Below are 16,222 nucleotides of genomic sequence, written 5' to 3' on the forward strand. Positions count from 1 at the left end.
TTTCCTACTCCACACTGATGAGGGGCAAATACCCGAAACAGCTGTCTGTGGATGGATACCATGTTTTGGCATAGGTGGTTTTCCTTTTTGGATGCTGCCCTTCCCGTGGTTGTTCCTTCCCGGTGAAAGACCTGGCTATTTCTTGCTTGCGTTGAGAAACAAGCAGATTTTGCAGTGTTAGTAACAAATCTGTGTTGTGTGTATAGACAGCGAGTAATCATAGAAGTACCTCACATCTAGTAAGGAAGGGGCATGCAGACACTTATGGGCAAGGTTTGTGAGAAGGGAGAGGGAACAGGTGTTTATATGGTAATACCATCCACAGGAAGCCCTGGCAGCATCAAAACAAAGGTGCAGCACAGAGCTGGGTAAGATGAGGAAAAGAAAACAAACAAAAGAGGAACATTAGCTTCTTTTTGCTGGATAATAACCATTAATGGCTCATATTTCCTTCTGTACTTTGTGACAAAGTCACTGGCAAAGTTCTGGAGGGGAGATATGTTTCACTGAGGCTATTAGTTTCAGTGATTTGAAACCCAGAAGTTTGTTTGTTCTTGTTAAAGGGAACCTGTCACCCCCAAAATCGAAGATGAGCTAAGCCCACCGGCATCAGGGGCTTATCTACAGCATTCTGTTATGCTGTAGATAAGCCCCCGATGTATCCTGAAAGATGAGAAAAAGAGGTTATATTATACTCACCCAGAGGCGGTCCCGCTGTGGTCCGGTCCGATGGGTGTCACGGTCCGGGGCCTCCTATCTTCATAGGATGACGTCCTCTTCTTGTCTTCACGCTGCGGCTCCGGCGCAGGCGTACTCTGCCCTGTTGAGGGCAGAGCAAAGTACTGCAGTATGCAGGCGCCGGGCCTCTCTGATCTTTCCTGGCACCTGCGCACTGCAGTACTTTGCTCTGCCCTCAACAGGGCAGACAAAGTACGCCAGAGCCGCAGCATGAAGACAAGAAGAGGACGTCATCCTATGAAGATAGGAGGCCCCGGACCGCACCGCAGCAGGAATGCCGGACCGGACCACAGCGGGAATGCCTCTGGGTGAGTATAATATAACCTCTTTTTCTCATCTTTCAGGATACATCTGGGGCTTATCTACATCATTAAAGAATGCTGTAGATAAGCCCCTGATGCCGGTGGGCTTAGCTCATCTTCGATTTTGGGGGTGACAGGTTCCCTTTAACAACCATAGAGGGGGTGGGAGGTTGTTCATCATATCTCCACTCCAGGGTGTGGTCTTGGATTTAAATACTCGACCTTCTGAGGTATTCAGTGTTCAGTGTGTCTGGAGAGGCCAACTCCAGAGAGGTCTTCGTGTTTGTGCTAACCCTGAGTGGTCGGATCCCCGCAAAAACAAGGACTGTGCTTTGTATTATGCTTTTGTTTTTCCTTAGGCCAGAAAGGTTGTGTTTTGTTTTTTACAACTCTGCACTGGTTTATGCAGTATTCTTAATAAACCAGTGAGCAGTTTAAAGAGACAGCGTTCCTGAGTCTTCCTCCGTATGCTGCCGAGTGAGATGATCTATAACAACTTAAAATGTTCGATTTGCAGACTTCGTATCTAGAAATGCTACAAGTTGTTATTTTCTTTATGCCATTTAACTTTTTGCTGCCATTAACTTGTACATTTTCTTTTGGAGCAACGGAAGGGAGGGACACTATGAGCTGTGCAAAAGGTCAGGACAAATACACAGCTTATAAGGTGTTTTTTATGAAGTGCTTCTTTTGGCCTTTAATTAATGGCTATCTGGAGAGTAATAAAAAGCACCACGACTACTCTTATGTCAATGAGACTATTGTAGTGTACAGAACAGGAATGTAAGCTGCTGGAGTTGACAGGTTTATTTCTGTCTGCTTTGGGTACATAATATGAAGTCGGAGTGTCAGTGCCCCATACTTTACTGCTAACTATAACACAAACACTACCAATAGAATCTCTGGGGAAATCAAAAGGTGGCAATGCTGCTGGGCTGGAAAAGAACGCCATCAGACACATTTACGTTGTGTCAGTGTAGCAGATAGAAACGCATTATAGCCATATAGATGTCATCTGCTACCCATGATCCTTTGTGAAGTTGTTAAAAAAAAAACAACAGACTACAAGGAAACAAAGCAGTTTTACCTATCTAAAACTTTGTGAAAAAATGTTTTGAAAATATAGAAAATTAAAGTAGAACTGCTTAAAATATACAATCGCTCATCCGCTGATTTCTTTCTGCGTTTTACTTGCTTCGTACCTTAGAAATTCAAATCAGCTCAAGTCTTTATAATTCACTGGCATTAAAAATTCTGCCGTCTTTAAGAAAAATTAAGAGCCCTAAGATATAATCAATGCAGAGGTTCAAGCTGTAAATCACCTCTCCCCTCCGCAGCGTGCCCTTGTGACATCGCCATGAAGGCCATGTTCATATGTCTTTGTTACAGTACAACTTGCTCATCAGCGCTAACATTCTGCGTCATATGTATGCGAGTGGGATTTTTCTATATCTCTAGAAGTTATAGGGAATCCGTCAGCAGTTCTTTGTTATTTAATCGGAGAACAGTATAATATAGGGTACAAGACCTTGATTCCAGAAATGTGTCACTTACTAGACTGTGTTATGCTGTGTGCACACGTTCCGGATTTTTCATGCTTTTTTGCTAAAAACATGATAAAACCACGAAAAACAGGATTTTTGGTTGTTTACCGTAAAATCTGTTTCTTGGAGCCTTCATTGGGGGACACAGGAAACCATGGGTGTATGCTGCTGCCACTAGGAGGCTGACACTATGCAAATAAAAAAGTTAGCTCCTCCTCCGCAGTGTACACCCCACTAACAGGAAGTAGGATATTCAGTTAGTGAGAAGGCAGTAGGAGAAGCAACATGTAAAAGAGAAAGAAAACTCAAACTTTAACAATATAACACAATAAACAGAGCTGTTCAACGTGGGAGGGAGCTGTGTCCCCCAATGAAGGCTCCGAGAAACAGATTTTACGGTAAGCAACCAAAAATCCTGTTTTCTCTATCGCTTCATTGGGGGACACAGGAAACCATGGCACGTCCCAAAGCAGTTCCTGGGGCGGGAAGAGCAGTCAACGCAAATCAGATTGGAGAAACTCACCACCGTTGTCTGCAAGGTCTTTCTACCTAAGTCGGCGGACTCTGAAACATTTTTTTTTTTGCGAACATGTGGAGGACCGATCATTGATCTGTAAAAGTGCAGGGCGGAGGTCCTATATGATATGCCAGGAGGCGCCCACTGCCCGGGTAAAGTGCGCCTTAAACCCAGAAGAAGGAGCTCTGCTCTGACCTGGTAAGCCTAAAAATTGCTGACCGGATTTACCGAGCATTCGTTGACCTGGAGGCCGGAGGGCCTCTCTACGCCAAGCTCGTATACTGAAAAGGGGGAGGGGCGGCCTAGCTGGATAGACGCACGTCACCCTGGCCAGGTAGCCTGATGAGAACACTATGAAGGATGAGTCCGAGCTGGACGAAAGGAAGGGGATAAAGAATGATGGACAGAGCCATGGAGAACCTCGGCAAGGTAAGGGTGGAGCACTGAACCTGTGATCCACAGAATGTGCAAAACTGCTGCAATCTTGCCTTGTGCAGGCGTGTACTAAGGAGGACAGAGAATGAACTTCAATCCAATATTGCGGCCAGCATGCAGCCAGCGGGTAAGGAAAGGGTGAATCAAACACCCCAAAACTCCGCCCATATGACCGAAAACCGGTCCCGCCAAATTCAGGTGACAGGTTCCCTTTAAAAGAAAAAATAGTGATATACTCACCTTCTGACGGCCCCCGGAGTCCTCCCGCCTCTCAGCGGTGCACGCTGCGGCTTCCGTTCCCAAGGATGCTTTGTGCGAAGGACCTGGAATGACGTCACGGTCACGTGACCATGACGTCATCTCAGGTCCTTCGAAAAGCATCCATGTGAACGGAAGCCGACGCGTGCACCGCTGAGGAGATCGGGGGCCGTCAGAAGGTGAGAATAACCATTTTTTTTATTTTTTTTATCATTTTTAACATTAGATCTTTTTACTATTGATGCTGCATAGGCAGCATCAATAGTAAAAAGTTGGTTACACTTGTCAAACACTATGTTTGACAAGTGTGACCAACCTATCAATCAGTTTTCCAAGCGATGCTACAGATCGCTTGGAAAACGCTAGCATTCTGCAAGCTAATTACGCTTGCAAAACGCTAGTGTTTAGCAGGAATACGCATGCCAATTCTGCATGCGATATACCCACGGCAGGAGTTGCAGAATTGCCGGGGAAATTTTTGCGGCAATTCTGCAACATGTGCACTTAGCCTCACAGTTTCAATGCAATCAGCAGGTGATTAACACTGCTGGGACTACAGCTCACGTGCAGAGCAGTCAGGCCAATCTGTAACCTGCTGCCACCACTGATTAGCAGCTGCCAACAATGCACAGTGTACATAGAAAGCAGACAGTCAGGGGTTTCGGCGGGGTTATACACAGTTTAACTTTTAGCTCTGCTACACCTCAATCAGACAAAAGAAGTTTTCTATAAAAACAACACCAATCAGCCCAGTAAGTGACAGATCCCTGGAATCAGGCTTTGTTCCCTATGCAATGTAATGTATAGCAAAATCCTGCAGACAGATTCCCCTTAATCACTAACCTGACTGTAGGGGTCGGAACAACTATTTCCATGTCTATCGCCTTTGGAGGAAATGTTGTTTAGTTCTATACACTCTTTTTTATTCTCTTTAATCCCCAGCAAGCTGAAACTAGTAAAGCATTTTTCTTTTGATTACTGTCATAAGGTCAGATTGTATCCTTTCAATGGTTATATGTATAAAAAAAAACATAAAATAAAGGAAAAGTGAGAGTGACTAGGTGAACCTAGTACTGAAGAATTTGGGGCTCCTATACCGCAGGATTTCACAGTGCTCATCGCTTACATGTTCCTCCCAGGCTCTCTTTTCCCTCTCATCCGCTTCTCTCCTCTTTCGTTCAAGTTCCTCCTTTATTACAGCCGCTCGAGCATTTGCTTGGGCCTCCAAAGAAAGAAAAAAGAAAAACAGAGGTCATACAAAGCCGATCGTGAACTTAGTCTAGAGTTAGCTCTTGATGAATAACATATGGACAAAGACAACATGGGTATAGAAAATGCAGTGTTAAGTGTTTATGCGAGGGGATGGATTGCAAAGCTAGGCAGGATATGATGCTGCGGCGAGAGCGCACTACCTCCATTCATCTGTCATACATGCTGAGCGGCTGTGTCAGGAACATACAGCTAGGCTTCAGCTGGAGCAGATGGAATGGATAACAAGCGGATTACCTGCTTACAGGCAAATGCTATGTACACACAATTCAATTTCAGAGACGGTGAATCATAGTCTAGAAAAATTGCAATTTTAATTAATGAGGCAACAGAGATGGAGACTACTAAATCAGACCCTGGAGATCGTGCTTGGTCCTCGCGTGGGTCAGGCCACTAATCCTATAAACTGCAGGCCGAGAACACTGGACATTCATCAGGGGACAGCGACTGGCTTGTGGGCTTCAATCATACCTTTAAAGCTTCGATTTTCTTCCTTCGCTGCTCGGCTTCATCATTATTATCCTTTTCACGCTGCCCTTCTTCCTGTTTAATATCAGTAAAATAAAAGGCATTCTCATCAAAGGGATGGTCAGGGAATAAAAAGGAGGACTCCCAATAAACAGCCCCACTCTATCCATGTTTGTATTTGGCGAAGACGGGACAAAAACTTAGATCTGTTCTTTTTTCTTTTACTGTGTGGCAAGGAGAATTCATCCTTGTTCTACCTGTGGCCAAACATTTCTGTAGCCCTGATTGCTGCATCATGGACATGAGATTACTAGTAGTGAAAGGTAACTTCATATCCCAGAAAAACAGAAGAGTCTGGGAGTACAAACTTACGATGACCTTTGACACATTCAGAGCAGGAACGAATGAGTCGCATGGATTAATGTCCTTTGTACATCCGTTAAGGAATGTGCTCCTCAGACCTCGTGGGGCCATCACAACCATGGACCAGACCTCAGAGGACACAAACTTTCACACTTCTCATACATGAACTCCAATATTTACTGACAACTGTTTTCTCCCCGTCCCACCTTGATAGTTCGGCTTCACGTCACTTGTCTTATCTATTGCATTATTCCTGTGCCCGGTTGTATATAAATGTGTGACTCTTCAGATTTTGTGTTACACTATGCGTGATGAGTAGTCTCAAATGCTTGCTTTTTGTTACCATCTTTTCAGTTAGCTATTAAAAAGTATCAACCACTGAGGACTCTCAAATTTCAATATTTTTCTATCCCATACTGCTGGGACCAATCAATCATGAGAACAGGTGTTGAGCATGTGCAAACACTGCTCCATCCGCGGTTTATACAAGTGTTGCTCAGTCGCTCACTACTGTTCCATTCTAGAGGACTTTAGGAGCCTATACTCAAGATCATTGGGGTCCCAGTAGTCAGACCCTTACCAATTATATAGTTATCATCTATCCTTTATATGGGTGATAAATGTAATTCCTTAAAGTAAATGAGGCTGAGCTGAAGCATCTAACACAAACCCCGAATGCCATTTGTGGGAAAATCACATGCCTCCCCCCCCCCCACCCCCAATACCAGACAACCACTGAAATGAAGGAAAACTCTAATCGTAATAAGAGCATAATAAAAGTTATCCCTATACCTATTGCCAAAAAGAATTTGGCTGACCTAAACAATTACAACCAATAAATGATCAGTTAATTCTTATGATGGCGATTCACATTAGATAAATGTTGATAGCACGGGCTGCCTCTTTTAATACTTATAAGCATGTTCTGTCCAATGACGGCAAATATTAGGGGAATAAAAGATCTCTTATACTGGGTTGTAACAGGTTTGATGCAAAGAGTACTGTCATTTTAATTTGTATTAAAATGACGGTTATTAATATTGTTAGGGCTCCACCGGCACCTCTGCACGTGTCCTCTCCTCCCCCTGCCAGATCGTCAGCGTGTGTACAACTCGTTTGCGCTCCCTTGACGCCTGTCTGCTCCTTGGACCTGCTAAAGAAATCCCCAGCCAATAACTGGGTTATGTCTTGTGTATAAGGCACCTTCCCCAATTGGGAGTTACCTTAGCAACTTAGTTATTCTATGTGTTTTCTGCTAGTTAGTTGTAAGGTCCCCGTGCTCCTGATCCAGTCTGCTCTGTCTGTACCTGTCCCGGTCCTCCCTGCTATACCCATACTGAATCCATCCTGCCTGTTTCTAGTCACGATCCTGATCCGTCTGATCTGTACTGGTACCGCTTACTTGTCCAGACTGTACTTGCACCTGAGAACCTGCATCTGTGATCCCATACTGTCGCCATCCCATGTTCCCATTGCAGTTCTGCTTATGCCGTACCATTCCACGAACCAGTTACTGGCCAGTCCTGCTTCCTTGTCCCCCATGTTGTTGTCAGCTGCCATGGCTCCGTAGGTCTGTCGTGGAATAGCACCTGGTGTGCACCTGAAGCCAAGTCTAACCCCACCATCAGGGGCTCTAGCGAAGAGTCTGTGCTCATTTAGTTACACCCCTCCAAGCTCTCCCCGCACCATGGTACAGTGGCTCCACAACCACTTGCGTAACAATTACTATTGAGTGAAGATAGGAAACATTGTACACAACACATTATAACAGTAATCTGCTTCTTTCTTCTCTTGGACTGATCTGACACTCTCAATTCATAAGTAAAATATTCAGTATAGATAGATTTTCCCAATACTGAGATAGAAGATAACAATTGGAGCTTTTAACCCTTTAATGACAGCCAATACGTCTTTTAACTGACCTGAGATATAAGAGAATAGCGTGCCCATACAGGTGACAATCCAGCAGCTGTCAGCTGTACACTATAGCTGACAACTTGCTGTATCAGCCACGATCAGTGTTTGCACCGTCCAAATCTGTTTAACCCCTTAGATGCTGCTGTCAATAGTGACTACATCAATATAAATGGTTAACAGAGCGTGGGGGCTTCTTCTTTATCCCAATTGGTGCCCTCAGATCATGATTTTGTGGTCCTGATGTTTGCCATGGCAATTCATGACCAAATAGCGGCCTAAAGCTGCATGTCCACGTTCAGGATGGCCGGCGGTATCGTCGGAGCGGCAAACCCGCTCTGCGGTAAGCCCCGCCCCTTTCTGGGACGTTATGATGCCGGATGTGTTCATAGCACACATCCAGCATCATCGCTCCCCACCATAGGGCCCTGTGCTATATCTTGCGGCGACGCAGCGTCGCCGCAAGATATACGGACATGCTGCGATCTGAAAAGACGCGCAGCATGTCCGGAGTCGCAGGGCCGCCGCGTGCGTGTTACCACGCATAGTGGAGACGGGATTTCATTCAATCCCCTCCACTATGCTGTAACATCTGGACGCTGCGTGTCTGACGCTGCGGCTCTATGCAGCGTCAGACACGCAGCGTTTCCTGCACGTGGAAACATACCCTTAGAGTCTGCCGGCTGTAGTAGTCTGTTCAGAAGTTAGAGGCATTTAGGTGGTAAAAATGTACATTTTCATTTCTGTCATGCCACATTGCATTAATTCCTGAAAAGCACCTTAAGGGTTAATAAACTACCTAACATCAGTTTTCAATATGTCAGGGGGTGCTGTTTCTAAAATGGTATCACTTTTGGGGGTTTCCCAATATATAAGACCCCTAAAGTCACTTCAAACATAGATAAGTTCGTAAAAAATAAATTTTGTAAATTTCCTTGAAAAAATGAAAAAAATTACTGCTACATTTTTAAACCTCGTAAAATGCTAACAAAATAAAAGAACATTTTATAAATGATGCTGATGTAAAGCAGACATGTGGGAAATGTTATTTATTAATGTTTTGCTGTGGTATGACTATCTGAATTAAAGGGATAATCATTCAAAGTTTGAAAATTGCTAATTTTGTAACATTTTTCTCAAATTTCTGATATTTTTTATAAATAAACACAAAACATATCAACCTAAATTTACCATTATCATAAAGTATAATGTGTCACGAAAACACAATCTGAAAATCACTGGGATTTGTTGAAGGGTTCCAGAGTTATTACCACATAAATTGACACTGGTCAGATTTCAAAAATTTGGCTCCGTCACTAAGGGGTTAAAATTCTATGGAGGGGGGAGGATGGAGGAGCTAGATGCAGTAACAGACATCCTACTACAAGTCCTCCTGAAAACACAATTACAGTTCTTTCTAGAACTTTATGAGCACCTGTTATCTCCTATCTCAGCAATGGGAATATTTCTGTTCACTGAAGATAATTATTATATATTATTATAGCGCCATTCATTCCATGGCACTTTAAATGTGTAAAGGGGTGTACATAACAAAATACAAGTTCAATTATCTTGAACAAAATGAGTCACTGACTGGTACAGGAGGAGAGGACCCTGCCCGTGAGGGCTCACAATCTACGAGGGATAGGTGAGGATACAGTTGGTTGTAGGCTTGTCGGAAGAGGTAGGTCTTCAGGCTCATTTTGAAGGTTTCCACATTAGGCGAGAGTCTGATATGTTGAGGTAGAGGGTTCCAGAGTAGGGTGGATACACAGGAAAAATCTTGTATTGTGGGAAGAGAAAATAAGAGGCGAATAGAAAAGGAGATGTTGTGAAGATCGGAGGTTGCGTGTAGGTAAGTACAGGGAGGCTAGGAGACAGATGTATAGAGGAGATATATTACGGATGACTTTGCATGCCAAGGTTAGGGTTTTGAACTGGAGTCTCTGTGCAATAGGAAGCCAATAAAGGGATTGAAAGAGAAGAGAGTCTGGGGAATAGCAAGGATAGAAGGATTAGTTGGGCAGCAGAGTTTAGGATAGATTGGAGAGGTGCGAGAGTGTTAGAGGGGATGTCATAAAGCCTGAGTTTGCAGTAGTCGAGGCAGGAGATGAGGGCATGCACTAGTGTTTTTGTAAATTCTTGGTTGAGGAATGTGAGGATCCGGGAAATATTTTTGAGTTGGAGTCGGCAGGAAGTGGAAAGGTCTTGGATATGTGGTTTGAAAGCGAGATCAGAGTCAAGGGTTTCCCGGAGACAGCGAACGGGGACTGGGGAAAGTAGACAGCCAATGACTTTAATGGATAGGTCTTGTTGGGGTGGTGTCGGGTGGATTGAATGAGATGGTGGAAAGATGAATTCTGTTTTATCCATGTTAAGTTTTACAAATCTAGCAGAGAAGAAAAGATGAAATAGCAGACAGACATTGTGGGATTCTGGTTAGTAAGGAGGTAATATCGGGTCCAGAGAGGTACATCTGTGTGTCTTCAGCATAGAGGTGATACTGAAAGCTGTGGGACTCCATGAGCTGTTCCAGACTGAAGGTATAGATGTAGAGGAGCAGGTGTCTTAGAACTGAACCTTGGGGGACATCAACAGATAGGGGGCGAGGTGAGGAGGTGGTGTGTAACTGGGAGATGCTTAATGTCCAGTCTGTAACGCATGAGGAGATCTAAGGTAGGGCCAAGTCTGTGATGCCAAGAGATGAGAGAATCTGTAGTAAGAGGGAATGGTCCACTGTGTCAAAGGTAGATGACAGGTCCAGGAGGAGAAGAGCAGAGTAGTGTCGCTTGGATTGGGCAGTTGGTAGGTCATTGGTGACTTTAGTCAGGGCATTTTCAGTTGGATGATGCGGTTGGTAGCCAGATTGTAAGCGCTCAAGGATGGAGCAGGAGGAGAGGTGGGAGGACAGTTCAAAATGGCAAAATGGACGTGTTGTTCCAGTAGTTTTGAGGCACAGGGTAGAAGTGATATGGGTCAATAGCTAGACAAAGAGCATGGGTCAAGGGAGGGCTTTTTGAGGATGGGTATAATTGAGGCACGTTTGAAGCATGAGAAAAAGAAACCAGTTGTCAGTAATAGGTTGAAGATTAAGGGTTGGGATGACGACCGTGGTGAGGATTGGGATGAGGTGGGGCAGTATCAGGTAAAGTTCACATGTGGCGAGATGTAATTTGTAGAGTAAAGAGGAAAGATGATCTTGTGTAATGGTGAAGCAGGCTTTTGAGGAGGAGGGCCGAGTGGTTATGAGGCTGTGGGGGCTGTAGGCCAAAGCTTTCTCTGATGTTATCAGTCTTCTGCTTGAAGACTGAGGCAAAGTCTTCAACTGAGAGGAAAGGAGAAGGAGCAGGAGCTGGGGGATGGAGGAGTGAATTGAAAGTGCTGATTAGCTGTTTAGGGTTGTGAGACATGGAGGATATGAGAGATGAGAAGTATGTTTTGCTGCAGTGAGCATGGATTTGAAAGTAATGAGGGACTGTTTGAATGCGAATAAGTGTTTATTGGAGTGGGATCTTTTCCATCTCCGCTCAGCAACCCTGAAAGCCTGCCTCAATTCTTTAGTCAGGCTGGTGTGTCAGGGTTGCCTGTTGAGTGTGCAAGTTTTGGTATGTGTGAGGGGAACTACTGATTTGACAGCTGCAGCTGTTGTAGTATTATATAAAAATGCAGCAGAATCTGTATTGCGCAAGAAACATATGTGTGTAAGAGGGTGAAGGGATTCAGAGAGTGAGTGTAGGTCAAGGTGTTTGAGATTTCTGCAAGGGTGTGCAAATTTGTAGAGTGAGTATTGTGCACCTGGAGAGCATAGGGAAGAAAATGTGAGTATGTTGTGGCCAGACAGAGGGAGAGGTGAGTTAGAGAAGTTAGATAGTGAACAGAGGTAGGTGAAGATGAGGTCCAGTGTGTGGCCATCTTTGGGAGTGGCTGCAGAAGACCATTGAGCAAGGCCGAAGGAGGAAATGCAAGATAGAAGCTTACAGACAGCTGAGTGGAAAGTTTCCAAGGGGTATGTTAAAGTCACGCATAATGATAGTGAGGATGTCAGCAGAAAGGAAATTAAGTAGACAGGTAGTGAAGTGGTCAAAAAAGTTGGTGGCTGGCCCGGGGGGCCATAAATAACAGCTAGTTGGAGGCTGGAGGGGGAGTAGATGCGATCTCTGTGAACCTCAAAAGAAGAGAGAGTATCGGAGAGTGGCAATGAGATTTGGATGAAGGAACATTTATCTGACAGGAGAAAAACTCCTCCACCATGCTTGCTGCTGGGGCTGGGGGTGTGGGAAAGGTGGAATCCACCATACAAAAGTGCAGCTGGAGAAGCTGTGTCAGAGGGGTGAACCAGGTTTCAGTGATGGCAAGGTAGGAAAGTTTGTTAATATTTAAAAGATCATGGATGTATGAAAGTTTGTTGCAGACAGAGAGCTTAAGTTAGAGGGACAGAGGAATGGGGGCTGGGCGAATGGGTATAAGGTTGAAAAAGTTGCGGAAATTTTTTTATAGAGCGTGGATGAGAGGTAGAAATGACTTTGAAGATGTGGTGAGGAGGACCATGATTTGGTGAAATATCTCCATCCAGAGAAGGGGCAGAGAAAGTGTTAGTAGGTGAGAGCAGGAGAGTGGCTGGCTGTGTTTGGAGACACAGGATTCTATGTTGAGGACAATTCTGAGCAGGAGGTCAGATGGATGGGGAGGGCCAGTATATTACTATGTGTAGGGATTAGGGGGTTAGTATGAAGTGAAGGACTATGGGAGTGAGAATGAAGACAAAGAGAAACTATGTTTACAATGTTTACTGTGACTAAGTATCCAGGTACCTTCAGTTCCCCTCTGGTTTAATTCTGGTATAATTCAGGACAACACTTATATGATACACTTACATGATGCACGGCCGACTACGTCAAGCAGACTCTTTACTCACAATATATTTGCTAACAAATGCATTCAGGTGTGAAACATTGGGAGGAGGCCTGAACTCACTCCTCTTCATGATCAGTTAATCAATCTGAGCCAGAAAAGTGGGGAGCAGGTAGCAACATACCAGGGATGAGCAGCAAAGCAAAATTATAACAGTGTTTGGAAAATATGCATTGTTGCGTGGCGATAGATTTTAACCTTGAGCTGAGAATTTTAAAAATGAATTATCATTCTTAAAGAGGAGAAAGACGCAGATTTCACTGACAAGATACATTAGACAGTTTCTTATTTTCATGCCTATTACTGATATATGAAAGAAAAACGTTTACCCTTTAAAAACAGAGTCAAACATATATTCAGACACAGCTACAGATCTTTGAAGGCTTAAGGATCTGATCTTACCGCATCTTTTTTAGTATACATCGCATGTGCGGATAGTTTTACACATTAGACAGACATTTCACCTTTATGTCAATATTTCCGGCAAAAAGCTCAAACACCTCCTGTCTCACACAACTCAATACATCACGAATAAGGTGTCTGGTCTGAGCACTCACTTTGTCATCAATCCATATTTTGCACTGATGAGAGCTAATCACCCAGAAAGCGCCGTCTGCAGCTTAGATTAATAGCTCGCCATCGCTGGCTACGGCTGTGCTGAAAAGCATCAGTTCTGAACACATGCCAGCCGCTGGAGGAAATTAATGCGCTATTCGCATTTTCTACCCACGTCTCCTACTCTGACCCTTAATTATCGGTCTTTAGGATCTGTGGAATACTGATCGTTCTATTCAGCTAGGCATAATATGGAAATTCTCACTCTTCTAACATCATCATTACAATTTCTCTATTCTTTCATGTGACTAATCCTACAAATATATTGTTTTCACTTACATAAATACATTAATTCCAATGATAGCAAGAAAAATTTTAGAATAAATGTCTAGAAGACTTTATTCAGATGGGAGTGTTACATCTCCATATGCAAGAATCCTATTTAGTGCCATCCTCACCCATAAATACAAACAAAAAACATTTTTCCCATATAAAGTAAGGCAAGCATGTGTAAGCCCGCATTCTAGAAGGCTCCTGCACACTTATCTGCCCTGCCAGGGGTAGAGTCATGCATTGTAGTGCGCATGCGCCAGCGCTCTTTGGCCTTTCCACAAGCATGCGCATTACAGTACTTTGCTCTGCCTTCGGCAGGGCAGAGGAGGTGCGCAAGGCTGAGGACACTGTGGATGACGTAGAGCATGTCATTCTCACAGAGCAAGAAGAGAGGAGTCACCGGATCAAGAGAAGTGACGCCTATCAGACCGAACCACCCCTTAGGTGAGCATAATAAAAGCAATTTTGTAATTTATGGAGAGCGCATTGGAAATATACAAGTGCTTCTCACTAAATTAGAATATCATCAAAAAGTTACATTTATTTCAGTTCTTCAATACAATAAGTGAAACTCATATTATATAGAGCCAAAAGAGTGATCTATTTCAAGTGTTTATTTCTGTTAATGTTGATGATTATGACTTACAGCCAATGAAAACCCAAAAGCCGTTATCTCAGTAAATTAGAATAATTAACAAAAACACCTGCAAAGGCTTCCTAAGCGTTTAAAAAGGGCCCTAAGGGTATGTTCCCACCGTCCGTAAATGCTGCGGGTTGGACGCTGCGTACATCCGCAGCGTTCAACCCGCAGCTTCCAGATGTTACAGCATAGTGGATGGGATTTCAAGAAATCCCATACCCACTATGCGTGCAATGGTGTCAGTGGATCTCCTGCGGAGATAGACAGGCGGCACATCTTTCCAGACTTCAGTATGTTAATTTATCTTGTGGAGACTTGCGTCCAATGTATTGGACGCATTGATTCCACACGGTTCAATGAACACATGCAGAATCACCTGCATTCAAATGCCGGCAGCGCTTTGGATGCAGCGGACATGTGCTGTGTCCAAAGCGCTGCCAATTTCTGACCATGTGCACATACCCGGAAGACTACTGACTTGACAGATGTCCAGAAGGCAGTCATTGACACACTCCACAAGGAGGGAAAGCAACAAAAGGTCATTACTAAAGAAGCTGGCTGTTCACAGAGTGCTGTATACAAGCATATTAGTGGAAAGTTGAGTGGAAGGAAAAAGTGTGGTAGAAAAAGGTGCACAAGCAACCGGGATAACAACTGCCTTGAAAGGATTGTTAAGAAAAAGGCCATACAAAAAATTGGGGAGAATCACAAGGAGTGGACTGCTGCTGGAGTCATTACTTCAAGAGCCACCACCACACAGACGTATCCAGGACATGGGCTACAAGTGTTACATTCCATGTGTCAAGCCACTCATGACCAATAGACAACACCAGAAGCATCTTACATGGGCCAAGGAGAAAAAGAACTGGACTGTTGAGCAGTGGTCCAAGGTGTTGTTTTCAGATGAAAGTAAATTTTGCATTTCATTTGGAAATCAAGACATGTACTGGCTTAAGCAGGGGGACACGTCTGGCACTGCAGGATCTGAGTCCCTGGCAGAGTAGCCTTTGTTACATTGGTCCCAGCTCTATGCAGATCATTCACTAGGTCCTCCCGTGTGGTTCTGGGATTTTTGCTCACCGTTCTTGTGATCATTTTGACCCCACGGGGTGAGATCTTGCGATGTCGCCCCAGATCGAGGGAGATTATCAGTGGTCTTGTATGTCTTCCATTTTCTTATTATTGCCTCCACAGTTGATTTCATCACACCAAGCTGCTTGCCTATTGCAGATTCAGTCTTCTCAGCCTGGTTCAGGGCTACAATTTTTTTTCTGGTGTCCTTCGACGGCTCTTAGGTCTTTACCATAGTGGAGTTTGGAGTGTGACTGTTTGAAGTTGTGGACAGGTGTCTTTTATACTGATAACAATTTCAAACAGGTGCCATTACTACAAGTAAGGAGTGGAGGACAGAGGAGCCTCTTAAAGTAGTTACAGGTCTGTGAGAGCCAGAAATCTTGCATGTTTTTAGGTGGTGATCGAATACTTATTTTCCACCATAATATGCAAAATAAATCGTGCCAAATCAGACAAGGTGATTTTCTGGATTTGTTTTCTCAGTTTTGACTCTCATAGTTGTGGTCTACCTATGATGTCAATTACAGGCCTCTCTCATCTTCTTAAAGGGAACCTGTCACCCCGTTTTTTGAGATTGAGCTATAAATACTGTTAAATAGGGCCTGCGCTGTGTGTTCCTATAGTGTATGTAGTGTACCCCGATTCCCCATGTATGCTGAGAAATAACTTACCAAAGTCGCCGTTTTCGCCTGTCAATCAGGCTGGTCAGGTCGGGAGGGCGTGTTCACAGCGCTGGTTCTTCCTCAGCTTTACGTTGGTGGCGTAGTGGCGTAGTGGTGAAGACACAGCGCGCGATCTGCGCTGTCATCCCTTTCGTCGGTGGGGGCGGCCATCTTCCTGGGGCCGCGCGTGCGCAGATCGAGTGCTCTGCTGCACGGGGCTTCAGGAAAATGGCCGCGGG

General features: G+C 44.2%; 1 protein-coding gene across 4 annotated transcripts in view; it reads right to left on the reverse strand.

The window, feature by feature from the left end:
• NEK1 (NIMA related kinase 1) overlaps positions 1–16,222 on the reverse strand; it is a 195,962-nt gene that overhangs the window by 83,505 nt on the left and 96,235 nt on the right. For all 4 annotated transcript variants that reach the window (XM_069744213.1, XM_069744211.1, XM_069744212.1 and 1 more), the window contains 2 exons: positions 5,535–5,606; positions 4,921–5,016 (listed from right to left, as the gene is read on the reverse strand). In XM_069744213.1, the coding sequence (XP_069600314.1) occupies positions 4,921–5,016; positions 5,535–5,606 (168 nt within the window). The remainder of the gene's footprint in view (positions 1–4,920; positions 5,017–5,534; positions 5,607–16,222) is intronic.

The sequence above is a fragment of the Ranitomeya imitator genome, chromosome 1 (genome assembly GCF_032444005.1).
Source record: "Ranitomeya imitator isolate aRanImi1 chromosome 1, aRanImi1.pri, whole genome shotgun sequence".
Classification (NCBI taxonomy): domain Eukaryota; kingdom Metazoa; phylum Chordata; class Amphibia; order Anura; family Dendrobatidae; genus Ranitomeya; species Ranitomeya imitator.